The 27,666-nt window shown below is 48.8% G+C and overlaps 1 protein-coding gene across 4 annotated transcripts in view; it reads left to right on the top strand.

Moving 5' to 3' along the window:
* Positions 1-27,666, top strand: part of LOC119958161 (transmembrane protein 198-like) — a 52,369-nt gene that overhangs the window by 7,509 nt on the left and 17,194 nt on the right. For 2 of the 4 annotated variants that reach the window (XM_038786491.1, XM_038786489.1), the window contains exons 2-3: positions 3,200-3,453; positions 23,131-23,362. In XM_038786491.1, the coding sequence (XP_038642419.1) occupies positions 23,206-23,362 (157 nt within the window). In that variant the 5' untranslated portion in view covers positions 3,200-3,453; positions 23,131-23,205. The remainder of the gene's footprint in view (positions 1-3,199; positions 3,454-23,130; positions 23,363-27,666) is intronic. The other 2 variants (XM_038786493.1, XM_038786490.1) reach the window with 1 other exon arrangement.

Raw genomic sequence — 27,666 nt, 5'->3', positions numbered from 1 at the left:
TGCCTCACGGTGCTGAGGTCCCAGGGCAGCACGGTGGCGCAGTGGGTTAGCCCTGCTGCCTCACGGCCCCGAGGGCCCAGGGCAGCACGGTGGCACAGTGGGTTAGCCCTGCAGCCTCACGGCCCCGAGGTCCCAGGGCAGCACGGTGGCACAGTGGGTTAGCCCTGCTGCCTCACGGCCCCGAGTTCCCAGGGCAGCACGGTGGCACAGTGGGTTAGCCCTGCTGCCTCACGGCGCCGAGGTCCCAGGGCAGCACGGCCCCGAGGTCCCAGGGCAGCACGGTGGCACAGTGGGTTAGCCCTGCTGCCTCACGGTGCCGAGGTCCCAGGGCAGCACGGTGGCACAGTGGGTTAGCCCCGCTTCCTCACGGCACCGAGGTCCCAGGGCGGCACGGTGGCACAGTGGGTTAGCCCTGCTGCCTCACGGTGCCGAGGGCCCAGGGCAGCACGGTAGCGCAGTGGGTTAGCCCTGCTGCCTCACGGTGCCGAGGTCCCAGGTTCGATTCCGGCCCTGGGTCACTGTGTCGAGTTTGCACATTCTCCCAGTGTCTGTGTGGGTCTCACCCCCAGAACCCAAAGATGTGCAGGGTAGGTGGATTGGCCATGCTAAATTGCCCCTTAATTGGTTAAAAAAAAACGAATTGGGTACTTTAAAAAGAAGGAAACAAAACATTGCGGGGCTATAGTGAAAGAGCAGGGGAGTGGGACTAATTAGAATCCTCTTTCAAAGAGTAGGGGCTGGAAAATCCTGCCTGATGGGCCGAATGGCCTCTTTCTGTGCTCTATGATTCAATGTTGAAATGATCACTCCACGGATTGGTCACAAAGAAGCCATTTTGATTGTCAGATTGTTCACAGAAGTGACGATTACATCACTTCCTGTTTCAACACCTGACGAGCAAACAGCTTTTTTGTGAATTTTCTTTTGTCAATAGAATGTAGGAGTGAAATATACAATGGGGATAGGTTGGCATTTCCCAGACATTCTGTCATTCATTGACTGAAGACCACACTAATGGTACGGTGCCATTTGTTTTTCATCGGGGCATAAACATAAGAACATAAGAACTAGGAGCAGGAGTAGGCCATCTGGCCCCTCGAGCCTGCTCCGCCATTCAATGAGATCATGGCTGATCTTTTGTGGAGTCAGCTCCACTTTCCGGCCCGAACACCATAACCCTTAATCCCTTTATTCTTCAAAAACTATCTATCGTTACCTTAAAAACATGTAATGAAGGAGCCTCAACTGCTTCACTGGGCAAGGAATTCCATAGATTCACAACCCTTTGGGTGAAGAAGTTCCTCCTAAACTCAGTCCTAAATCTACTTCCTCTTATTTTGAGGAGCAAGATGGTGGCCTACTTGAGGATGCATTTTTCTCCACCCACTACCTCAGATCCATTGACAGCGCTCTCTGATCCCGATCACTGTTAATCAGTCACTTGATACAATACAAGCCTTGATGCTATTGTTGGTCCTCGATCATTTTAAAGCTTATTAGAGTACTCATTGGACCAGGGACAATTCTATGATTGAAGAATGACTTGAGAGTGGGGATGGGGATATGACTATCGTTTCAATTCCTTCTTTTTAAAAAAATATTTTTATTCTCCATTTTCACATTTTCTTCAGAATTTACACCCCACCAACAAACAGTAAACGGTAACGAATACAATGTCAATCCTCCTATCAGCAACAACGATCCCATCCTCCCAACCTCTCCCCTTGCTCCCGTACCTCCGCCGCTGCGCTCAATACCGTCGCCCTCACCGGGGCAATCTCCTCCTCCACCAGCACTTTCAATACCGTCCCCATCTCCTTCTTCATCGCTACCATGTGCTTTGGGAACTGTTTGTCAAGTTCCAGAACCATCACATTGGTCATTCCTTCTGCTGTGCGCGATGTGGCCTCTCCTGGTGCTCCAGCCTCTACTTTCCTTACAGTTCCTGCCTTGACTTTTCTACTCACTGGCGAACTTTCATTAACCCCCTTTTTCACGGCCGTTTTTCTCTCAAACTTGGAGATTTCTCCTCTCTGTGCCTTCTTACAGCTTTTTCAGCCTCCGTTGCCCCTGGGACCGGGCATTAAAACCCCAAAATTCCTATTCCCGAGCGGGAGCCCTCCAATGTGCGGCTGCCTCCCGCCCGGAGTCACCGGAAGTCCCTGTTTCAATTCCTTCTTAATACTGTTCACTCACGATGAGTGCAAAGGTCAACCTCCCAAAAGCCAAAATGAAAGCTTATTACGTGATTTATGGGGGACTGTGTGCCACTGGGAACTGGCATTGTGTTGGTGACTGCATCAGGATTAGGCCAGGATGTCAGTATTAACTCCTCCAATCGACACAAATTGGAACTGGATGACTCTTGCTTTGCTACAGGTGACGCTCCAATAGAATCATAGAATCCCTACAGTGCAGAAGGAGGCCATTTGGCCCATTGAGTCTGTACCGACCCTCTGAAAGAGCACCCTATCTACCCCCAACCCCCACCCTATCATAGAATCATAGAATTTACAGTGCAGAAGGAAGCCATTCAGCCCATCAAGTCTGCACCAGCCCTTACAAAGAGCACCCTACTCAAACTCATGTATCTACCCTATCCCTGAAACCCAGTAACCCCACTTCACCTTTTTGGACACTCAGGGTAATTTATCATGGCCAATCCACCTAACCCGCACATCTTTGGACTGTGGGAGGAAACCGGAGCACCCGGAGGGAACCCACGCAGACACAGGGAGAACATGCAGACTGCGCACAGACAGTGACCCAGCGAGGAATCGAACCTGTGACCCTGGTGCTGTGAAGCAACAGTGCTAACCACTGTGCTACCGTGCCGCCTATCCTTGTAACCCCACCTAACCTGAACATCTTTGGACTGTGGGAGGAAACCGGAGCACCCAGAGGAAACCTAAAAAAGCTCTCTGGCATTTGGGACGTGTATGAGCACCAACCATTGGGGAAAGGACCTGGAGGATGGACAGTGCCGATAAGATTGTCACTGAGCATGGAATCAATGTCTTATAGGAGCACAGACAAAAACATTTAAAAGAACGAAAAAAAAATTGAAAGCAGGAAGTGGGAGCACTGAGTCAGTCGAGCTTTGTTTTGGCAGAGTACAAGTGACCCACTTTGAATTGGCTCTGATTTCTGGCCCAATCAATTAATCCCTGATTTACAGCATTTTTTGTTTGTCTCACAGTGTTCCCTTGTGGATATGCAAATGAGAAGGGTTTGAGCGCACGGGAAAGCAAAGTTAATGATCCACCATCACAGAAGACTAAAGCGCCTGGAGATTTCTTTCTGTACGAGCCGGTCTTGCGAATGATCAAGAGTTGCTGAGGTGTCCGAGCCCAGATTCTGTCTGATTGGCCGCTGAATTCTGGAGACTGAACTCGTTAGCCTCGCGCTATGTTCTCCTGATTGCTTTTTGAAAGTGGTCCAACACTCTGTGAGGTATTCCCCAATTCCCAAGGTTTTGGAAAGGGCCGTAAATGAAAACCTGCTTTGGATTTTTGTGTGTGGGGGGGGGGGGGGGGGGGGGGAAAGTTTTTTAATGTGGAGTGTCCTGCAATTCCCCATTTTGGATGCAGGTCCTGCCATTGTCCCACGTAGCAAGTGGCAATCAGGCGGGATTCTCCGATAGTGGGGCTAAGTGTTGACGGCGTCATAAACGCCGGGAGCGTTGTTCGACGGCGTCACCTGGCCGCTAGGAGCAGCGATCCCTCAACTCACAGGGGGCCAGCACGGCACTGGAAAACGTCACGCAGCTGCCAATACGGGCCCCAGCACGGGCGGCGCGGGTCCGCGCATGTGCGCCACGGCCGGCGATCCTGCTGCAGGATCAGAGAATCCCGCCCCAGATTTCCTCCTTGATAAATAGGCTGTACTGAACAAGATGCCTGATGGTGTGGATGGTGTCGCATTTTGCACACTGTGCAATCCATGCTAAATTCTACACAATATAATCTTGAAAGCCCATTTAAGAAGGAATGCACTTTTAAATCTTCCATTTTCAATAAATATTAGTGGGCAAACTTCAAATGCGACCTTATTTGAGACAGAATGTGATAGCGCTTCAGTAAACGCTGCTTCTTTGAAGAGCCTCTGGAAGGCTATTAATAAAATGAAATTTGTAAGAATCTTCAGAACTGAGTGGTTAGCTCAATTGCTTTCGATCAGTGCCAGCATTTCTGGACAAAAGGGATACAGTTCCTTTAACAAAAGGCTTCATTTACAATGTCCAAAGTCAGAAGTGTGTGGGGTCGAGATTACAGCCTCAACAACTGCTTCACTCCAACTCCAAAATGGGACAATATCGTTAATCAGTAAGATTTGAAGGTCAGGTTAGTGTGGCTGAAAGATGAATCCTTTGATCAAAGTGCATTTTTTTTTGAAAGACAGAAAGAAACCTTTATAAAATCATCAAATGATCCACCACAGAGGGAAGCCAATTGGCCAATGGTGGCTGTGCTCGAAGCTCCATCCAAATTATCTCATTTCCTGGGTTTTTTCCCCCCAATCCCCCTTTTCCTTTTCAAGTATTTCTCCAATTACCCCTTGTAAAAGTTCCTGTTGAATCTGCCTCCACTGCCCTGTCAGGCAGGCACCTTCCAGATCACAACACCCTGCCGGGTAAAAACTATTTCTCCCCAAACTGAGCTGGATTGGCTGTGCTAAAATTGCCCCTTAATGTCCAAAGGTGTGCAGGTTAGGTGGGGTTACCGGGATAGGGCAGTGGGATTGGGCCTAGGTAGGGTGCTCTTTTGGAGGGTCAGTGCAGATTTGATGGGCCGAATGGCCTCCTTCTGCACTGTATGTTGTATGTTCCTAAGGGATACTGAGTGCCTTAGTGAATGGAGATAATGATTTGCTTCTGTAAGTAAGCTTTTGTTAATGGTGCGGACACCAGTTCTGGCAGTGTGTTTGTGGACAAAGGTAATGTATCTGAAACTGTAGCACCTGGAAACATTAACCCTATCGAGTCTCCTGTACAAGGTGGCATCTGGGACATCTCATTTCAACAGCTGATTCTGAGCCTTTACTGCCGTCTCCCAGCATCTCACACCAGCAAAGTCCACTCAACACCCCGCAAAATCTGATCAGAGGGTCTCCTGGAGATCGGACCTGAATGGGATTTGGGTGGGGGTGTGGTTGGGGTGGGGGAAGGTCAAGGGTCTGTCTTCATCACCTTTTGTGGAACAGGGAACATTTCTGCAGATCTTGTCCTGAGGAGATTAATAGAGTTGGCTGCAGATGAAAAGGAGAGAGATTGATGATATCGTGACCACCTCCTGTTGCATTTTGCTTCTGAATGTAATACATATTTGAGGTTAATGGGTATTATAATGACATGACTGTGACTCAGATTTAATGCTGACAGATTTGTGAAGTGTGGGCTTTTTCTCAGTTTCGCTGGTCCACATCTCGGGGGAGATTCTCCGAGCCTCGCGCCGAGCTGGAGAATCGCCGCAACCGTGCAACAACGGCCCAACACCAGCGCGCGATTCTCCGGCCCGGATGGGCGGGGCGGCCGCGCGGATACGACAGAGTCCCGCCGGCACCGTTCACCCCTGGTCGCTGCCGGTGGGAACTCTGCGCGAACAGTTGGGGGGGTGGCCTGTGGGGGGAGGAGGGGGGGTGGCTCCTTCACTAGGGGGGGCCTCCGATGGGGTCTGGCCCGCGATTGGGGCCCACCGATCGGCAGGCCGACCCCCGGGCCTACTTTCTGATGCGGCCGGCCCCTGAACCCCGACGCCATGTTGAGTCGGGGCCGGCGCGCTAAAGAAGTCCCCCGCGCATGCGCAGGTTGGCGTGGCCCAACTGCGCATGCACAGGTTGGCACGGCGCCCATTTGGTGCCGGGAAAGGAGGCTGGAGCGGCGTGAACCGCTCCAGTGCCATGCTGGCCCTTCGGTTGTACCCGGGCCCGGTTCACGCCGTCGTGAAACTCGACGGCGTTCACGACGGCGCGAACACTTGGGCTCCATATTGGAGAATCGTCCCCCTCATCTTTTTAGATTGTGTTGATGTTTGAGGGGTTTTGCACATTACAATTCCCATAGTATTCATAGAATCCCTACAATGCAGAAGGAGGCCATTCACCCTCTAAAGAGCACCCTACCCAAGCTCACTGCCTCACCCTATCCCTGTAACCCCACCTGACCTCCACATCTTTGGACTGTGGGAGGAAACCCACACAGACACGGGGAGAACGGGCAAACTCCACACAGTCACCCAAGGCCGGAATCATACCCTGGTCACTGGCGCTGTGAGGCAGCAGTGCTAACCACTCTGCCACCGTACCGGTGTTCTCCTAGGCATCTATTCTTTGGTTTAGATTACTTCTGTTGCACAAAACACTTTAGTATGTCTTTGACTTGCGATGACGACTAAAGTTAGATGAAGGTGTAAGAGTTCCAATACCGCAGTTAGTTAATAATAATAATTATTATTATTAGTGCCACAAGTAGGTGCGATGAAGTTACTGTGAATATGAAAGACAAAACCCATTCATTTAACTCCTTGCCCTGGATGTGACCACATTTATTGTTTATCCACTTGAGTGCTCAATGCTTAGCAGAAAATCTTCTGCTGTTCCTCCTCGGTCCGTGGTAACGATTTCCCTCTGCTCCAGCCACATCTCAAACCTTTCTGAAACCCTTTTCACCCATTTCCCTAAGCCGTGTGGGGACTTTTCCAGAGGGCTGCAAGTTCTGGTGACAGTGCCAAGGAAGGGCAACACAGTTTCATCGGAAGCACCAGTTTCCCCTGCCATGGGCAGCCAGCGGGCAGATGCCAATCAGGAGGCCCATCTCCTGTCACCTTTGGGTGGAATGAGCCAGTGTGAGACCGGGAGCCGTGTTAGCCTCTGCAGCACTGATGAATTTTCTCTTGCATACTTGAAATAATGTTGTATTAAACTCCTATATCTATATCAGTGCTCATGAAGCTAATGGTACCCTTCTGAAGATCTGTGCGTCTGATATGGTGATATTGAGTTTATTATAGATTGCTGAGATATGGTACTGTAGCAACTGGCATACTAATTATAAACACAGCCCAATACATTTTAATCCTTAGTGTTCATTCCATTTGTCTGGAGTCTACTGGAGCAAATCTTAACATTTTGGAGTGTCCATTTTCACAGCGTGGTTTCCAACCAGACAGTCAAGGGTTCTTCCCGAAGCTGCCCAACTTAATGGGAAATAGTAAATTGTCCACAGTCAGGTGATGAATATGAGGGGCTACATTCTCTATCGGTCGGATCCTCTGCTTTGCTGGCACCACATTCACGCCCACGGATATTCCGACACCGCGGGGGGGTGCCCACAATGGGACACGCCATTGGCCGGCTGGCGGGATGGAGAATCCTGCTGCCGGCGCGCCCCACCGGGAAACGGGCGCGGTGGGCTGGAGAATCCCACCCAAGTCCCCCCCACCACCACGTATGGAGTTGAACGACTTCAAAAAATCCCTCCACAGAGCCACTTAGCTGGCAGAACCTGCAACTATATTGTGACTTTACCAAGGCAAATCCTGGCACAAAAGTACGATCAGAAATCATGGTGGGAATAAGGTTTATGGATGGGACGTGTGAGCCAAATGCACAACTGTATTTAGGCCCCGCCTTCTCAACCTAGCCCCTCGCCTGAGGTGTGGTGACCCTCAGGTTAAACCACCACCAGTCAGCTCTCCCCCCTCACAGAGGAAAGCTGCCTATGGTCATTGAGGTCTATGGCGACATTACCTTTACCTTTATATAGGCTTAATCTTTTTAAAAATGTTGGATGGGGAAAACACAACCAAACCTCCACATCAGGATAATCTTTGACTCTCGGAATAGAGGGAGCATCCGACCATTTTGAAGGAAAAATCTACCTCACCACCTGGGCAAGAAGGAATTATACAAATCATGTCCAAAGGTTAGGTGGCGTTTCGGGGTTGTGGGGGAGTGGGCCCAGGTGGGATGCTGAGAGGGTCAGTGCAGACTCAATGGGCCGAATGGCCTCCTTCTGCACTGTAGGGATCCGATGATTCTATGAATTGGAAAACACCATGAATTTGGAAGGCTTCAGCTCCAGTTGGAAGATTCAGGCTTCCTTTTCCGAGCTCCAGGAATTTGAACGTGACTGAATAGAGAATAAGTTTGAATATATTCATAGCCCTAAGAGTATAATCTATGATTTAATCAAACCCGATGATGCTCCACCATCTCTCTGTGTGAAATACGTGGGCATAAATATCTGCCTTGATGTTAGCGTTGTTTTTGGAGAAAAGAATTTCATGCTCAACAAGAATTGTTCTTCTATGGCTTCTAATGAATACTGAGCATCGCCCTGTCTGACACAAGGAATTTGTGACGTAATGAAACGGGTCATTCTTGCCGGCCCACTTAGACAGTGTCTTCTTTTGTGCTGAATTCATCCATACTAATGCAATGCGCCATGTTAAACTCCTTATTGTTGAGGCTATGATAATAGCAAAGTCTGTACTGAGCAAATAGACCTGAAGGTAATTGCAAAAATGCACTCTGCTCCCTCGCAAAAGATTTGACAAAAACACTCAGGAATAAAATGGCCGATGTGAAACTGAAGTGGGACAGTGTCCCAAATTCAGGGAGTGTTGAAAGTCTGTAAAGGGTTAAAGTGCAGGTTGGAGGATTGGTTCTGTTTGAAGGAAGTCCTGCATTTAAACAATGGGCGGGATTCTCCGTCCGTTCATGTCGGTGGGGTTCGCTGGCTGAGTGCCAAATTCTCCGTCCCTGCTTGCAGCGGTGGCAGCTCGGGCTCGCAATGAGGAATCCTGCCCAGGGCGGGATTCTCCCCTACTCGGCGGGGCGGGGGTCCCGGCACCGAAGCGTGGCATGAACCACTCCGGCCGAGGTCCCAGGTTCGATCCCAGCCCCGGGTCACTGTCCCTGTGGAGTTTGCACATTCTCCCCGTGTCTGCGTGGGTCTCACCCCCACAACCCAAAGATGTGCAGGTTAGGTGGATTGGCCACGCTAAATTGCCCCTTAATTGGAATAAATAATTGGGTACTCGAAATTTATAAAAAAAAACAAAAAATAACACTGCAATGAAGTTACTGTGAAAAGCCCCTAGTCGCCACATTCCGGCACCTGTTCGGGCACACAAGGGAGAATTCAGAATGTCCAATTCACCCAACAGCGCATCGTTTGGGACTTGTGGGAGGAAACCGGAGCACCCGGAGGGAACCCACGCAGACACGGGGAGAACGTGCAGACTCCGCACTGACAGTGACCCAAGCTGGGAATCGAACCCGGGTGCCTGGTGCTGTGAAGCAACAGTGCTAACCACTGTGCTATCACCACAGTGTAAAAGATCCCAAGGGACTTTTCAAAGAAGAGGAGGGAAGTTCTCCCCAGTGTCCTAGCCAATATTTATCCTTCAACTGATATGACTAAAGCAGATGTGGTTGGCTCCTAAAGGATGGGCCCTCAGGGATGGGCAAGAAATGGGCACAGCACAGACTATACAAAATCCGACATGGAAACTTTGGATGGGCAGAGTTGAGTCATATTGGAAATGGCAAGACGCCTTGCATCGTTGATTTAACTGTTTAAGCATACACAAAATACTGAAACATCTTAAAAGAAACTGGGACCTGATACTCCCGTCAAGGTATGAGGCCACAACAACAACCTGCATTCATATAGTCACCTAAAGTCAATTTTGGGGAAGGAATTGTTCCGTGTCATGACGTCAGAAATACGCGTTTTTCAAACACATTCCCTGTGTCACTGCACAGTAACCAGTGCAATTCTTACTCCTCCAGAAGAAGAATTGTTTTGTCCTTTACTAATTATAATAATCTTTATTATTGTCACAAGTAGGCTTACCTTAACACTGCAATGAAGTTACTGTGAAAAGCCCCTAGTCGCCACATTCCGGCGCCTGTTCGGGTACACGGAGGTAGAATTCAGAATGTCCAATTCACCCAACAGCGCATCGTTCGGGACTTGTGGGAGGAAACCGGAGCACCCGGAGGAAACCCACGCAGACACGGGGAGAACGTGCAGACTCCGCACAGACAGTGACCCAAGCTGGGAATCGAACCTGGGACCCTGGTACTGTGAAGCAACAATGCGAACCACTGTGCTACCGTGCCGCCTTTAAACATGTGAAGAAATTTGTGCATGGTTACAATCTGTGCTCAGTTTGCCTGGAAAAGTTTGGTTCCAAACAGCACTTTCTTAGTGACAAGACATGATTGGGTTAACCTATGATTGTGACTGGATGAGAATCTTTGAGTGCTCGCTCATGAGTAGCACAAAGTGGAAACAACAATTGAGACTTGACTCATTGAGTCTCATTCCTGCTTCATTGGGTAGAATTGGCACTGGTCCTATTTATGTGATGTGGCCAATTGTTAAGTCAGCAAGTTCTTTCAAAAAAAACATTGGAAGGTCTACAAGTATCTTGCTCTGTTAAACTGTGGTTAGAGTTTGGTATATTGGCCAAAGTGTTCGGAAAAAACCTGTCAGAAATAATACTCCACGGGAAGATGCCATTGTGATGTTGTAGAGGCTCTATTATATTGAGTAAAAAGTCAGTCTGTCACAGCAATTTATTTGGTTTCCTCTTCTCTACTCCCTCCAAGACGTGACCGACCCTTAAATGGGAAATGGAAAACAGACTTTGTTTGTGGTGACATCTGTGCTGAAAGTCGTTGTGCAAACTCCTCATTCTTCACATGGTGCATGAACCTCTGGCAGACTTTACAGCCTCGTCCCCAGTCTATTGCAGCCGCAGTTCAGAGACTATTAACCAGATGTGAAAGGGAGAATGTTTCTGCAATGACTCACTCGGCCGGCTGTGAGGATTTCATAGGTCATGTGAAATGTCGCACACCGATGCTCCGAGGTGGGACAGCCCAATCGCTGAAGGAATCCTCCTTTATTTTTGGCAGAAAGAAATGGATTTCTTTGCCTTGATGGAGAATGTGCTGTGAACTTTGAGGGGAGGGGCAGGAAATTCCTCGTTAACCCTTGCAAGGATGACGGCGGAATAGCCACCAATGTCTTTGAGTTGAGAAATGTTCATTGGTGTCATCTTGGGGCAGTGGCGGTGGCGCAGTGGTTAGCACTACTGCCTCACGGCGCCGAGGACCCGGGTTCGATCCCGGCTCTGGGTTACTGTCTGTGTGGAGTTTGCACATTCTCCCCGTGTCTGCGTGGGTTTCACCCCCACAACCCAAAGATGTGCAGGGTAGGTGGATTGGCCACGCTAAATTGCCCCTTAATTGGAAAAAAAGGAGTGAGCTCCCAAGGCAACTAATCAGGCAACCAATTCCTTCAACGTTTTATGTAAATTAAATATATGTTTTAAGCAGACAGATAGATGCCTCAATGATCAACTGTTGGAAGATTTTTTTAAAAATTTAGAATACCCAATTCATTTTTCCAATTAAGGGGCAATTTAACGTGGCCAATCCACCTACCCTGCACATCTTTGGGTTGTGGGGGTGAAACCCACGCAGACACGGGGAGAATGTGCAAACTCCACACGGACAGTGACCCGGGGCCGGGATCGAACCTGGGACCTCGGCGCCGTGAGGCTGCAGTGCTAACCACTGAGCCACTGTGCTGCCCTCTAAATTTGTATTTTTAAAAAAATGTATGGAGACTTGGAGTGAGAATCATCGGTCTCATCATGAATCATCATGTGTTTCTTGGCTGTGCACCATACGCTGGGGGTGGGCTTCTACCTTCCTGCCGCTTGTCAATGGGATTTCCCGTTATAACCCCCACGCTGCTGGGAAACCCACGGGCGGGGATGCACTGCCAGCGGGAAAAGAGAATCTCGACAATCAGAGAATTCCGGCCTTCAGTCTTGCAGGAGTAGTTTAATTAAAATCATCCCAACATTTATGTGGATATACATGTACTTTCCATCAATGGGTCTAGGTAGGGTGCTCTTTCAGAGGATTGGTGCAGACTCGATGGGCCGAATGGGCTGCTGCACCACAGGAATTCTATGATTCTTCCCTCAGAGTGAAGGAACGGAAGGTTTTACTTCACAGTGCCTTAAAATCAAGTGAAACCGTGTGTCTGTGCCTGTGTGTGTGAAGGGCAGGAAACAGGAGAGCTGAGAACAAGCTTGTTCTTGTGGCTCCTCTAGTCAAACCCATACAACGCGGCTCCACTAAAATACCCATGTGGTCAACTGGAGATAGGTCCCCGAATACTCTCACCAACCAACCTGTGTACTAATTAATGAGTTACCCTGAAATATATATTTCATTGTAGATCGAGGCAAACTCAATATGTAACTACACATCAAGTATCTTGAGGAAGCGCTTAGATTTTGGGTATAAAGTCGCACACGTCCCATTTAACAGAGTCACCATTTCCTGGAACTTTTGAAAATAAAGCTATTCTGAACTGACCGACACGTGGCCTGTGATTTTAAAAGATAAATCACGTAACGCCACTTCGCCACTTGCCACTAACAGACATACAAACTAAATCCAACATATGTCAAAGTAATAAAGGTCAGAATGGGGTCAAATTGGCTGGATGCACAAGACCCATTATCCTGATGCACGATGAGGCCTTGAGACGGGGGGGGGGGGGGGGGGGGGGGGGGGATTGAACAGCTTTGCTCCGCGAATGAGGGTGGACTATGCGACATTTGTATTTACCTTTCTCCATCTATACTTGATGTTTACTGAGGGATTTGGCACTGAGAGCGTTTCCTGGACTAGTGCTTAGATCACTTTAATTAGTTCTTTCCTGACGCTCTGAGTTTGAAGGACTCTCCGCTGGAATGACCATCTGCAGCAGATTGATTTCAAAATGCTCATCCTTATCTTCAAATCTCTCAGCGACCTCAACCAATCCCATCTCCATTATCTCCTCCAGCTCAACAACCCTCTGAGATATTAACGCCTCTCCAATTATGGCCTCTTGTACATCCGCTGTCCCTTTGCTCCACTATTGGTGGCCATGCCTTCAGCTGCTTGGCTCTTAGCTCCAGAATGACTTCCTTAAACCTGTTCAGCTCTTTCTTCTCTTTTAAGACTCTTTTGACCAAGGTTTTAGTTCCCTAATATCTCTTTACGTGGCTCAATATCATTTTTTTTTGCACTTCCCCTGTGAACCATGGTGGAATGTTTCACAGCGTTAAAGGTGCCACATAAATGCACATTGTTGTTGATAGTCCGAAAACCAATCTGGTCTAAACAAATTAAAGTTGTCTTGATTTATCTCAATGAACTTGGGCAAGGTACCAGAATGTATTGTGTGTTTTTCAAAATGATCCCCAACAATAGTCAGCAGCTGTGGGGGGGAGAAACCTGGGAAACATAGAACCATAGAAGGCCTACAGAGCAGAAGGAGGCCATTCAGCCCATCGGGTCTGCGTCCACCCTCTGAAATAGCACCCTACCTAGGTCCTATACCCGTAACCCACCTAACCTGCACATCTTTGGACACTAAGGGATAATTTAACATGTCCAATCCACCTAACCTGCACATCTTTGGACACTAAGGGACAATTTAACATGGCCAATCCACCTAACCTACACATCTTTGGACATGAAGGGACAATTTAACATGGCCAATCCACCTAACCTGCGCATCTTTGGATAATAAGGGGTGGCACGGTGGTGCAGTGGTTAGCACTGCTGCCTCAGATGCCAAGGACTCGGGTTCAATCCCGGCTCTGGGTCACTGTCCGTGTGGAGTTTGCACATTCTCCCCGTGTCTGCGTGGGTCTCACCCCCACAACCCAAAGATATGCAGGCTCGGTGGATTGGCCACACTAAATTGCCCCTTAATTGGAAAAAAAAGAATTGGGTACTCTAAATTTTAAAAAAATCTTTGGATACTTGGGGCAATTTATCATGGCCAATCCACCTAACCTGCACATCTTTGGACTGTGGGAGGAAACCGGAGCATCCGGAGGAAACCCACGCAGACACGGGGAGAAAGTGCAGACTCCGCACAGACAGTGACCCAAGGCCTAGATTTGAACCCGGGTTGCTGAAGCTGTGAGGCAGCAGTGCTAACCACCGTGCACAGTTGACTGTGAGTTTCATTCATTTTAAGCATACACGTTTAGAAAAATATATACTCTACGGTACTTTCCCAGTGTTAATATATTTCACTGTATATGGTATTGCCTTCAGATAGACACGTCTTTGAGGGGTAAGATCAGCCATATTCAAGCTACCTTTCTAATAATGTCAGCAAGCCAGTCTTGCTGCTTGTGCCTATCGGGTCCTCTAGTAGTGTGGTTTCTGGGGTCCCGGGGTACCCTACTGTCTCTTTGTGGAGGAAGTGCTTTATTTGGAGGTGTTTCAATTCCTGTCCTCTTGCTAATTTCCACTTCCTCATCAGTTCGTCCAGTGTTGCCAGTCTGTGCCCTATGTAGAAGTCCCCAACCGTCAGTGTGCCCCCGTCCCCCCTCCATCTTTTGAAGGTGGGATCCAGCATGGCTGGGGGGGGGGGGGGGGGGGGGGGATCTGTGATTGCCGCAGGTGGGGGCCATGGGGGACATTTTGGTTATCCTGAAGTGCTGTCTCAACTGGGTCCACATTCTCAGCGTGGCCGCTACCACTGGGCTGGTTGTGTACCTTGTTGAGGAGGATGGGAGTACTGCTGTGGCCAGGGCCCGGAGGGTTGTTCCTTTACAGGAGGCCTCCTCCATTTGTACCCAATCTGTGTCGGGTTCCTGTACCCATCCCCTCACTCTTTCTGCCGTTGCTGCCCAGTGGTAGTATTGTAGGTTCGGTACAGCCAGGCCCCCTCTGGCTTTCCCTCTTTGTAGTGTCGGTTTGGGAATTCTCGGGTTCTTGCCCCCCCCCCCCCCCCACACACAAACGCCATGATTAGCCTGTCTATGTTTTGGAAAAAGGCCTTGGGGCTGAAGATCGGGATGGATATAAATAGGAAGAGGAGCCTTGGCAGTACGTTCATCTTGATCGTCTGCACTCTTCCCGCCAGGGAGAGTGGGAGTGAGCCCCACCGTTGAAGGTCTTTTCTTACTTCCTCCACCAGGCTGGTCAGGTTCCACTTGTGGATCTGTGTCCAGTCTCTGGCTATCTGGATCCCCAGGTAGCGGAATCTGTTCTGGGCCGTTTTGAACAGGAGCCCCTTCAGTTCTGTCCCTCCCCCTTTTGGGTTCACTGGGAATGTCTCGCTTTAGCCCAGATTGAGTTTGTAGCCAGAGAAGGTTCCAAACTCTTTCAGTATTTGCAGTATTGCCTTCAGTCCCTCCTGTGGCTTCGAGACATAGAGGAGCAGGTCATCTGCATAGAGTGAGACTCTGTTCTCTCTGTCTCCTCTCTGGGCTCTCAAACTCAATCTTATAGAATTCTCCAATGCAGAGTGGTCTGGAGGCTGCATCGTTCAAATATAGATTTTTGGACACTGAGGAATTAAGAAATATGGGGATAGTGGTCTATTGAATGGCTTGAATGGGCCGAATGGCCCACTCCTGCTCCTGTTTCTTATGTAATATTTTCCCACTCCTCACTACAAATCCAACATTACCAATGCATCGAACTACATTGGACAGTCTTAGGTCGTCCAACTCAACTCCATTTGGATTTATTTCTACTCGGCCTTAATCCTTTCAAGTTGGAACATTTAGATAGTAGCTTGATGGCAATAAAAACCCATTTGCTCATCCACCGAGGTGCTTATGTTTGTCTCTGATGCCACCCAGTGGCCAAACTGAGGATAAGCAGTGCCTCACGCCAGGGGGAGTGGGAGGGGAGGGGGCAGTCAATCTACCCATGGGTGCTGAGGCCAGCTGTTCGCATCCAACTGCCACCGAGACTGAGGGCAACGAAGGATGGACCGCAAGTCTCAGGTACTCATTGGACAGGTTCACTGAGCCGAAGGGGAGACCCATTGCAGCCATGTTATCGTAACATCAGCTTTTGAGTATTTCCAGTATTCACAGTAATGGAGCTGCCTTGGCTCAGTGGGCAAGTGCTACCCATTCTGTGTGTATTTCTGACTGACGTCCCTATCAAGAAATCCCCCAGCAGAGCGAAATTCCTGTGTAGTTGGAACAAAATCAACACTGACTCAGCATCATTTTATGCAGCTATTGCCTGCTGGAAAGTGAGAAGATTAGAGGGGAGGAAGCAGTTGTAGGCATGGGAAGTAATGCTTACCCTGAATGAATCACATACTGTATCTCAACATGCTTCACGTACGGCGAATTACTTGGAAGTGCAGTGACCTTCATTGTCTTGGTAAATGCAACAACCATTGTGCACACAAGCAGCAACGAGTTTTGGTTTGTTATTTACAGCACAGACGGAGGCCATTCGGCCCATCGTGTCTACACCAGCTCCCAAAGAGCAACCTAGCTAGCCCCATTCTCCAGCCCTATCTCCGTAGCCCTCTAAATTCATCACATTTAACTATATATCCAGCTCTCTTTTGAAACCCCCCATGGAATCCCCCTCCACCTCCCCCAGGCAGCGCATTCCCAACCCCAACACCTCTCTGAGTAAAGACGGTTCTTCTCATCTCACTCCCAGCTCTCTTACTGACCATCTTCAAATTGTGACCCCCCCCCCCTAGTCACTGACATACCAACTAGTGGAAACAGAATATCCTTCTTTACCCTGTCAAAATTGTGCATCATTTTGAACACGTCAATAATGTCACCTCTTAATCTTCTCTGCTCCAAGGAGAACCAGACCAATTTCTCCAATCTTTCCTTGTATCTAAAATTCCTCATTCTAGTAAATCCCCTCCGCACTATCTCCAGGGCTTTAACATCCTTCCTTAAATAAGGCGCCCAGAACTGAACACAATACTCCAAATGTGATCTGACCAATGATTTGTAGAGGTGCAGCATCACGTCCTTGTTTTTATCCTCTATGCCTCTATTTATAAACCCAAGGATCCTAAAGGCTTCTTCACAACTGTTTCAACTTGCCTGGTCACCTTCAGAGAATTATTTAAACCCCGATCCCTCTGCTCCTGTACTCCCCTCCGTACCATTGAGCCTGTATTGTCTCCCCATGTTTCTTCGACCAAAATGTATTGCCTCACATTTCGCTGCATTGAAATTAATCTGCCAGGTGTCTACCCATTTGGCCAACTTGTCAATGTCCCTATGAAATTGCTCAACGTCATCCTCACAATTCACTATCCTCCCTCGCTTAGCTGCAAATGGCCAGTTCATAGAATCATAGAATCTGTACAATTCAGAAGGAGGCCATTCGGCCCATCGAGTCCGCACTGAACTTCTGAAAGAGCACCCTACCTAGGCTCAATCCTCTGGCCGTATCCCCGTAACCCCACCTAACCTTTTGGACACTAAGGGGCCAATCGTGGCCATTCCACCGAACCTGCACATCTTTGGACTGTGGGAGGAAACCGGAGCACCCGGAGGAAACCCACGCAGACACGGGGAGAACGTGCAGACTCCACACAGACTGACCACCCAAGGCTGGAATCGAACCTGGGTGCTGAGGCAGCAGTGCTAACCACTGTGCCAGCCTAAGTTAATTTTGAGGGTTTTTATTTACATGTTATATGAGGAGAGCACAGGGCAGAACTCTCTTGCTCGTCCTCAAATAGTGCCATGGGCTCTTTAACGCCACTGGGCAGATATGGTCACGTTTTGAACAGCTTATCCAAAAGACAATGCTATTGGCTCACTCCGCACCCCAGCTGGAATATTGATCTGGATGTGCTCAAGTCTTTACAGTGGTACTCGAACCCATAAACCTCTCAGAGGCATGGGTGCGAGTGACAGAGCCAAGCTGACATTTCAGCGTTGGTGTACGTCTGGCAGTTGGAGAACACAAAGAGTCATTTGAGGAACAAGCTTGTTGACTTGGCCATGAGCAATAAGGTTTAGTGATAATAAGATGGTTCACAGTGTGCTAAGCAGATCAGTCAGATGAATGAGATGATTGTTCAGCAGCCGGGAAGGAAAAGCTGCTAATTGTGTCCGTTTATCTAGGACTAAGATTCATTTATAGAGCACAGATATTAGTTGCTTGCTGCGCTGGCCAGTTTCTGAGACAAGAAAGTGGTCATTCTGACCCTGAACAATATGTGTGTTATTCAGCAAGCTATCTAAACCCTAAGCCTATTTACAGAATCGGGAATTCTGGCTTTGTACATGGGCTGTTAGTCATAGAATTAGTTAGGTTTATTTATTAGACTATGACCAATTTTTCACCTCCAATGTTTAGATTTTCCTAAGTAATAGAAATAAAATTAGTATTTTTTGTTTCTGTCTCAGCCATCCGACATACTGAAACCAGCTGCTCAGGGGCGCTGATGTGTATTCAGACCAGTTTCAGTCAGATCCGTGCAATACTTGCAACTCATAGATCTGGGGCTTAGTGCCGGCAGGAACGGAGGGTTAGCGGGAGTTCTACGCCAAAAAAATCGGCGCTGACCCCTCACTGATTCCGGGACCGGTGAGCGGCTAGCAGCGACGCCGGGTGAGACTCCCGTGCCGAAAACGGCCGCAGAATGGCCGGGTCCCTGGCCGCGCATGCGCACGGCGACGACCTGCAGCGGTCACGCCGTACAACATGGCAACCTGCCATCCGCGACCCCACAGGCCACCTCCCTCCAGTACCCCCCCCAACCCTCGCAGAAGACCCTCCGGCTAGGGGTACGTATCCCGGCCGAGCGTGGCGCTGCTGGACACAGTCCGCAGCCGCCATGTCAGGTTCCCGACCGCTGAGACCGCACGGATCCCGTGCTGTCGGGAACTGGGCACATCGGGGGCGGAGCATCACGGGAGGACTGGCCAATGATGCGCCAATGCCGTCGCAACAGTGTGCGGTGCGCAACGTGATTACGCCATTTTGGAGGGGGCGGAACATGACAGACCACCGTCAAGCTGGCGTTGGTCCCGATTTGGGTGTCAGAGTGGATTCTCCACCCGATTGCCAATTACGATATCAGCGTCAGGCAATGGAGAATCCCACCCCAGTTATTCTCTGTTTCTGCTGTCTTATTCTGTAGTTTTCACTCCTTCTGAGGGTCAGTTTTAGGAGCCTCTGGTATCCTTTATCCTATAAGCTATCCCAAACAATGTGTGTTAGCAGGTTAATCAGTTGTGGGGGAAGGCCCAGTTCTGTTCTTGCTGTACATCCCACCCACGTGTCCTACCTATCAGGGTCACTGGATAGCGCAGTCCAAAGATGTGCGGGTTAGGTGGATTGGCCATGCTAAATTGACCGTAGTGTCAGGTTAATGGGGGGATTGTTGGGTTACGGGTATACGGGTTACGTGGGTTTAAGTGGGGTGATCATTGTTCGGCACAACATCGAGGGCCGAAGGGCCTGTTCTGTGCTGTACTGTTCTATGTTCTATGTTCTATGACTCTGCTGCTTGCCACCTCGACTGAAGTCAGTGCTAATCAGATCTCAAATCTGTCTTATACTTCAGAACTGGAAGAAATGCACATTTAAAATAAAAATTAGAGTGCCCAATTATTTATTTCTAATTAAAAGGCAATTTAGTGTGGCCAATCCACCTACTCTGCACATCTTTGGGTTGTGGGGGTGAAACCCACGCAGACACGGGGAGAATGTGCAAACTCCACACGGACAGTGACCCAGAGCCGGGATCGAACCTGGGACCTCGGCGCCGTGAGGCAGCAGTGCCAACCACTGCGCCACCGAGCTGCCCTCTAACTATCTTATATTGATGACTCCTAGTTTTAGTCACCCCGCCACCCCCAATACTCAAGGAGTGGAAATATCCTCTTTACCTGAACCTTATCAAACCTTCATAATCTTAACAATGTAGGATCGTGGATTGTGTAAATCTTGTTCAGCTGATGTGATACTGTACAAAGACTAATAAGATTTCTTCATGACCATGGGACATCTCAAATCACCTTACAACCAATGAAATACTTTTTGACGTGTAGTCACTCTTTGTAATGTCAGAAACCTGGCAGCCATTTTGAACGCAGCAAGCTCCAACAAACAGGAATGTGGTAATGACCAGGTAACTTGCATTTATGATGTTGGCTGAAGGATAAATACTGGCCAGGGGAAGTCCCCTTCTTAGAAAAATGGCACCAGCATCTTTTAGGCCCACCTTGCTTAACCTTTCACCTGAAAGACAGCGCCGAATTCCTTCAGAGTGTCAGCCTGGATTCTGTGCCCATGCCTTTGAAGCAGAACCTGACCCATACATCTGACTCAGAGACGAGAATGCGAAACACTGGGCTAAGGCTGATTGCTAGTTAAAGGGAACCCCAGGGAAGAGTCTGCATTTTCTTCAGTGTCGTGAAGTTTCAGTGTGAATTTGTAGGTTGGCTCCAGACACAGGAGCAGTTCCCCTGACTGTCTGACGAGCAGTTGCAGGTGTTCAAATGGGTAATAAGAGTTTGAGAGACAGTGCGATCTTTCTCTGCAGTATTTCTGACAGTGGGATAAACTTACCCTGTTATAAACCACTTTCAAATTAAACTTTGCTTCAGAAAGTGCCGATTCTGAGCCCAGGGTATTTGAGCAGCATCTGGACTGAAGTTTAGTTCTGCATCAATGAACAAGAATTTTAAACTGGCAATTTAAATGTAGTAAATTGTGTCAACATCTGGGCTAGAGTAGGAACAATCTATTGACTTGGTTGACATTCAGTTGGCTGAATATATTGAAATGATCTGAGTTATGAATCCAATTGTTCATATTAGAAAGAGAAACTTGCATTTTTATAGCACCTTGCCTTGCCTCAGCCCTTTGCAACCATTAGCTTTAAAAGTGCAGTAACTGTTTAGTTATGTATTAATGATAAAAGGCCGTATTTCTTTTCCTATCTCTACAGTTACGCTGGTACGAAGTGTTGTGTAATGCTGCTTCGTGTAGCATAAGCTGCTTCCTTGATGTCTGCTTTGACAAAGGAAGCTCCAGACTATGAAATGAGTTCAACTTGTTTATTGAATTATTAACACAGTTCTTAAATGAGTTCGACTCTCTGCTAATCTAACTGTAGTAACTCAGTCTATCTTTACCAGCCTGCTCTAAGCCACATGCTGGGTGTGATGCTTCTGATCAACCCTGATGTACTCTCGAGATGTCTGTCTGTGGAAAGAGGCAGAGCATGTGTGCCCTGTCCTTTTATATGGGTTGTGAAGAACCCCCTTGTGGTAATGCCACCTCTGGGTGTCCTGATTACCCATTGGTTGTGTCCTGTTGTAATGACCCATTGGCTGTATGTCTGCATGTCATGGCATCTCTGGTGCTCCCTCTAGTGGTTACTTAGTCGTAGTGTATTTACATTAACCCCTTGTGTATTTACAGTGATGCATATCACCACACGAAGTATGTGAGATTTTAAGCAACAGGTGATGCCTGTTTGTGTTGTTCTAAATGCCAGCGAGGAATTAAACAAAACATTATTGCAAATGGTTTTATGAAGGAAAGTGTTTGCCACAGGCTATGCAAATGTGCATTTTGACACCATAATGATACATTTGTAGAGAGCCAGTGCATTCGATCCAAATTGGACCATATTTGTGTAATCTATTAAGCAGCATGAGGTTAATTCAGTTGGGGTCCCCTTGGATGTGATCAGTGGCTAGGCACACTCTATAAACTGCAGAGTCCCAGACCCATCCCTACAATATCATGAATGCATGGTAGCACAGTGGTTGGCACTGTTGCGTCACAGTGCTAGGGTCCCGGGTTCGATTCCCGGCTTGGGTCACTGTCCGTACGGAGACTGCACGTTCTCCCCATATCTGCGTGGGTTTCCTCCGGGTGCTCCGGTTTCCTCCCACAAGTCCCGAAAGACGTGCTTGTTAGATGAATTGGACGTTCTGAATTCTCCCTCTGTGTACCCGAACAGGCGCCGGAATGTGGCGACTAGGGGATTTTCACAGTAACTTCATTGCAGTGTTAATGTCAGCCTACTTGTGACAATAATAAAGATTATTATTATTATAAAAAATCGTACACACCCCTGTCTGTGCCGAGGTGGAGATGGTTGACAGCTTCAAATTCCTAGGGATACATACCACCAACAATCTGTCCTGGTCCACCCATGTCAACGCTACGACCAAGAAAGCACAACAGCGCCTATACTTCCTCAGGAAACTAAGGAAAGTTGGCATGACCACACTGACTCTTACCAATTTTTACAGATGCACCATTGAAAGCATCCTACCGGGCTGCATCACAGCCTGGTATGGCAACTGCTCCGCCCAGGACCGCAAGAAACTTCAGAGAGTCGTGAACACAGCCCAGTCCATCACACCTCCCATCCATTGACTCCATCTACACCTCCCGCTGCCTTGGGAAAGCGGGCAGCATAATCAAAGACCCCTCCCACCCGGGTTATTCTCTCTTCCATCGGGCAGGAGATACAGAAGTCTGAGAACACGCACTGACAGATTCCAAAACAGCTTCTTCCCCGCTGTTACCAGACTCCTGAATGACCCTCTTATGGACTGAACTGATCTCTCCACACATCTTCTCTGATGAGTAGTACTACACTCTGTATACTTCACCCGATGTCTATTTATTTACATTGTGTATTTATGTATGTCCTATGTTTTTTCATGTATGGAACGATCTGTCTGGACTGAACGCAGAAGAATACTTTTCACTGTACCTCAGTACATGTGACAAATCTAAATCTAAATGCACTTGGTTCCATTCTGACGTTCCATGGACTGTTGATTGAGGAAGGCAGCAGTAGGAAACAAAGATTTATTTTAACTATTGACAATAATCTGCTGCTGGCAGTAGCTACCCACAATCTCTGTCTCCGTTGGGACAGCCAGCTCCCTGCTCGGGCCAGCTGTTATGTTCAGCTTGAGCTGGGTGGCCTCCACTCCCTACCCCGGAGGCCCGTACTCCACAAGCCCTGCAGGGAGATTGACAATGGTTTCCGAGGGCCTCGTGGGGGTCAGGACAAATGGGCACAATGGAATAAGACCATAAGACATAGGAGCAGAATTAGGCCACTCGGCCCATTGAGTCTGCTCCGCCATTCAATCATGGCTGATATTTTCTGAGCCCCATTCTCCTGCCTTCTCCCCATAACCCCTGATCCCCTTGGAATGGCCACTAGTTTAATACAAATTTAATCTTGTTTCCTTTCAGATTTACAGCTCTTGGATCTAATTCTGTTGGGTTTGTGTCTCTGTCTTGCAGGACGTGCGGTGCTCTTATTGGATGGACAGACCCACCTAACGTTCTTGCGCCTTCCCCAGTCGACTTTGGACAGCTATGACCTCGACACTGCTGGACTTGAACCTCATGGACACAGATCAGGAGGACATCAATGTGAACCGGTGCGACCTGGAGGTGGAAAGGAATTATCAACTCATTCCATCGATCATTTGTGCCATGTGCTGCCTTTTTGGGATCATCTACTGCTTCTTTGGTGAGTGAGGTATTGACAAATGTTTGTGGGGCACCAAGGGGGTTTGTGCATTGTGAGTAAGAACACATTTCAAAGTGGATTTGTCCGGGCAGAATGTGGTGCTATTGCTCGATTGCTGTTCCACATCTATTGCTGCTCTACTCCACATTCATCAGGTTGAAGAAAATGTTTCTTAATCTTGGGGATTGTTAAGATTAAAAGTCTTTGTAAACTGGAGCAGTCCCTCTTGGGAAAGCAGAGGAAGTAGTTGGAAGCATTGTTTAAATGGATGTACATTTTTGTGAGTATCCCTGGCTGGATTCTCCGATTCTAGGACTATGTCCCCACACCAGCATGGAAACGGTGGCATTTCCCACCAGAAAAACTGGTGCAAAACGACCACTGATTCCCTGTTTTGCTGGGGCCAGGACGGCCGCGGAGATCTCCCAGCTCCAGCTGCCGATACGCCCGGGAGAATTGCTGGGTCCGTGGCCGCGCACAGTGGCGGCCGCTCGCGAACCTGGCCCATGAATGGGCCCTTCGACCGGCTCGCGCACCCCGGACCACCCCCCCATTCCCCCCCCCCCCCCCCGGATCGGCCCTCCCCCGACTGTGGCGACACTGGACTGAGTCCGCAGCCTCCACGCCGAGTTCCTGATGGGTGAGCCACGCCGTCGGGATTTCAGCTGGTTGGGGGCGGAGCATTGGGGGCAGGCCCCAGCCAATGTCCTGAGGCTATCAATACGTGGCGCGGCGTACTCGCTTTGGAAGGAGCGGAGCTGCCCCATGTGTGTGTTTTCCGTGGAGGATGGCGATGGGAGATTTGAAATGACTGTCATGTGGGGCGATGCACAGTCACCAGGGGATTGAAGTGAATACTTGAGAGGCTGTGGATTGAGAGACAGGGATTGAGGCTGTGCATGTGGGGCGAGTGCAGTTACAAAACAAATGAATAAACAGTGAGATGTAGGTCCGCGATTTTATGGAAGAGAATTTTTTTTTGTGTCGGATAAGCCACGCAGTATGGGCGGGATCTTCCCAACAAACAGCAAAGTGTCGGTTCCGGCATGAAAACTGGAGTGAAATCCGCCGGCTTGATCTTGCACCACTGGGAAACTTAATCAGTGCAATCACTGGGGAGCTCCAGACCAACGCCTCACCAGCACTTGTTCCAGATCCATTTGAGGGGAGCCAGCTCCGCGTTTTACTGAGAGAGCCCTGACCAGTTTCCTGGATGGGGTGCAGCAGAGATGGGGTGTACTCTACCCGGTACCCAGGAGGCGGCCCACCATCATCGCCACCCACTCCCACCTGGCAGGCATTAACTGCCTTGGTCAGTGCCAGCTCAGTTCAGCAGAGGATGGGGCAGCAGTGCAGAAGGTCAATGATCTTATTTGCGCAGCCAGGGTAAGTCTGCCACCTCCAGTCTCTCGCTGCACCCCCTCACACACCCCTCGTACCTCCAAGGTGATCTCTCGCCCACTGACCTCATGGGTTGCCCGCCTGTCACAATGTCCTCTCCCCGTGTGATGTATTAATACCATCTCCGCTCCCTTCCCCAGGAAGATTCAGAGCAGCTCTGAGGGAGACATCTCCGATCTCACCATCGAAGAGGCGTCACATCTATCCGCACATTCCTCCAGCACAGATACTCACACCTCGGTGGGGTTGAGTACTAGACAGGCTTCTGGGTCACTCACTGGTGATAACCTCACAGCTGATGATCCACAGCAGGTGGAGGCAGGGACGTCCCAGGGAACTGGCACTCGGAGGGATGCTGGAGTCCAGGACACTGCTGAGCTCCTGGCCGATGTGCCCCTGGGTCCGGTCATCCCAGAGCTGCTGGAACTGTAAAGGCAGAGTCACAAGTGTCCGGAAGGGAGGAGTCCCATCGCCTTCTGTCCAAGGAGATAGAATCCCTACAGTGCAAAAGGAGACCATTCAGCCCATGGGCAGCACGGTAGCATGGTGGTTAGCATAAATGCTTCACAGCTCCAGGGTCCCAGGTTCGATTCCCGGCTGGGTCACTGTCTGTGCGGAGTCTGCACGTCCTCCCCGTGTGTGCGTGGGTTTCCTCCGGGTGCTCCGGTTTCCTCCCACAGTCCAAAGATGTGCGGGTTAGGTGGATTGGCCATGCTAAATTGCCCGCAGTGTCCTTAAAAGTAAGGTTAAGGGGGGGGGGGGTTGTTGGGTTACGGGTATAGGGTGGATACGTGGGTTTGAGTAGGGTGATCATGGCTCGGCACAACATCGAGGGCCGAAGGGCCTGTTCTGTGTTGTACTGTTCTATGTTCTAGGTCTGCACCGATCCTCTGAAAGAGCATCCTACCCAGGCCCACTCCCCCACCCTATGCCCGTAACCCCACCCAACCTTTTGGGCACTAAGGGGCAATTTAGTGTGGCCAATCCACCTAACCCGCACATTTTTGGACTGTGAGAGGAAACCCACGCAGACACGGGGAGAACGTGCAAACTCCACACAGTCACCTGAGGCCGGAATCGAACCTGGGACCCTGGCGCTGTGAGGCAGCAGTGTTAACCACTGTGCCACCGTACTGTCACTCCGACACAACGAGGCCAACACTGCAAGGGCGGCCTCTCCATTAAGCCTGACACTACCCCCCGCTCGTGCTGGCTATTCCCCACTCCTGTCCTCCTCTGATCCACCAGGATAACGTGCCTGGACACAGTCTCCCTGACTCATGTCTCACGGCCATTCCCCAACACCAACCCCCACCCCGCCTTGCGCTGGGTGACGGGGCTATTGAGTGGATGCATGGGACCCGCGTTAGCATCCTCACCGGGCACCTCGAAGATGCCCCCGCCATGACGTGTGACGGGTAAGCAATATAGACTTCACCATGGAGCCTTGCCTTGGGGTCACTTCAGTGTATATTGTGTGATATAAACTCCAGATTAAGCACTGGGGTTCATTGTTAGGACTGAACTATTTTGTGTGAAACCAAATAAAACTAAATTAAACAAACTGAGGGACAAATCAAAGCGGGCATCCTCTTAAAGGGGTACTGCTTTAAACAAAAACAAATTAAACTTAAAACATCAAACTGAAATGTGATTAAAAGGGTTAATGAAGCACCTCAGACCCTGCGACGCCCATTGGGCACGGGAGACTTTGATGGTGCCCGTAGACACTGCAAGCTCCCTCTGTAGGGACACCCGGCTGAGGAAGAGAGACAGATAGTCAGGTTGGGTGACCGTTGCCTGGACCTCTTGATTGGTTAGGGCTGAAATCAGGGGTATTTCTCTTTAGCTTTGCATATCTCATTGGCACTGTTGAGTTGCCAGTGAAGGATTCAAATCAGTTGAATGGCTGCTGTGACAGACGAGGCATAGCTGATTAGAGTAAAGATTGCATTAAACTCTGGCTGCATATTATAACAGTGTTAAACTCTGGTTGCATATTATAACAGTTAAACTCTGGCTGCATATTATAACAGTGTTAAACTCTGGCTGCATATTATAACAGTGTTAAACTCTGGCTGCATATTATAAGAGGTTTAAACTCTAGACTCTCGCAGATTATAAGATTCTGAAACACTGGGATCTGGCAACAAAGTAAAACAGAGAGAAACCCTGGGCATTGGCAATTTATGAGAGCGCGACACATATTTCTCTCTGCAGAACAGACTGATTTGGTTGTCACATATTTGGTGTTAAGCACATGTGTCAATTGTTCAAAAGGAAGTATAAATATATTTATAATCTATTCATCAGTTTGTGATATAACCTTCACTCGTCCCATCTCACAGGTGAGGAAATACAGTTCTTTCTCCCTCCAATAATAAAAAAATAAAAATGCTATAATCAGGAAGTTTAAAATGTGCTGATGCAAATGGATTTTGTGTTTGACTGCTATAGGTGATTGCCTGTTTTAACATGGGCATTTCAAATGGTGTTGAGTTTACTGAGGGAGCTCTGCCTCGATCCCATTCTTTCAGTTATCCTTGGACACTATTTCAAAGAAGAGCAAGGGAGTTCTCCATGGTGATCTGGCAAATGTTTCATTTCAACCAACATCTAAAACCAGATTCTCTGGTCATTGTTGGAATCTTGCGGTGTGTAAATTGGTTGCCACATTTGTGACATTGTAATGGTGACTTCACTTGACAAAAGTACTGCATTGGTTGTAAAGCGCTTTGGGGTATCCTTAGGTTGTGAAAGGGACTGCGTAAATGCAAATTCTTTATTATTGGTGCCTTTACATTGCTATTGCTTTGGTAGGAAAGGAGAATATCGCTCTTGCCCATTCTCAGTGTCGCTCTCACATTTGTTCTTTGTGTTCTTGGTGTGACTATCAATAACCC

Source organism: Scyliorhinus canicula, chromosome 28 (genome assembly GCF_902713615.1).
Source record: "Scyliorhinus canicula chromosome 28, sScyCan1.1, whole genome shotgun sequence".
NCBI classification, from domain to species: Eukaryota; Metazoa; Chordata; class Chondrichthyes; order Carcharhiniformes; family Scyliorhinidae; genus Scyliorhinus; species Scyliorhinus canicula.
The sequence above is the reverse complement of the archived record's forward strand: the minus strand, read 5'-3'. Positions and strand labels throughout refer to the sequence as shown.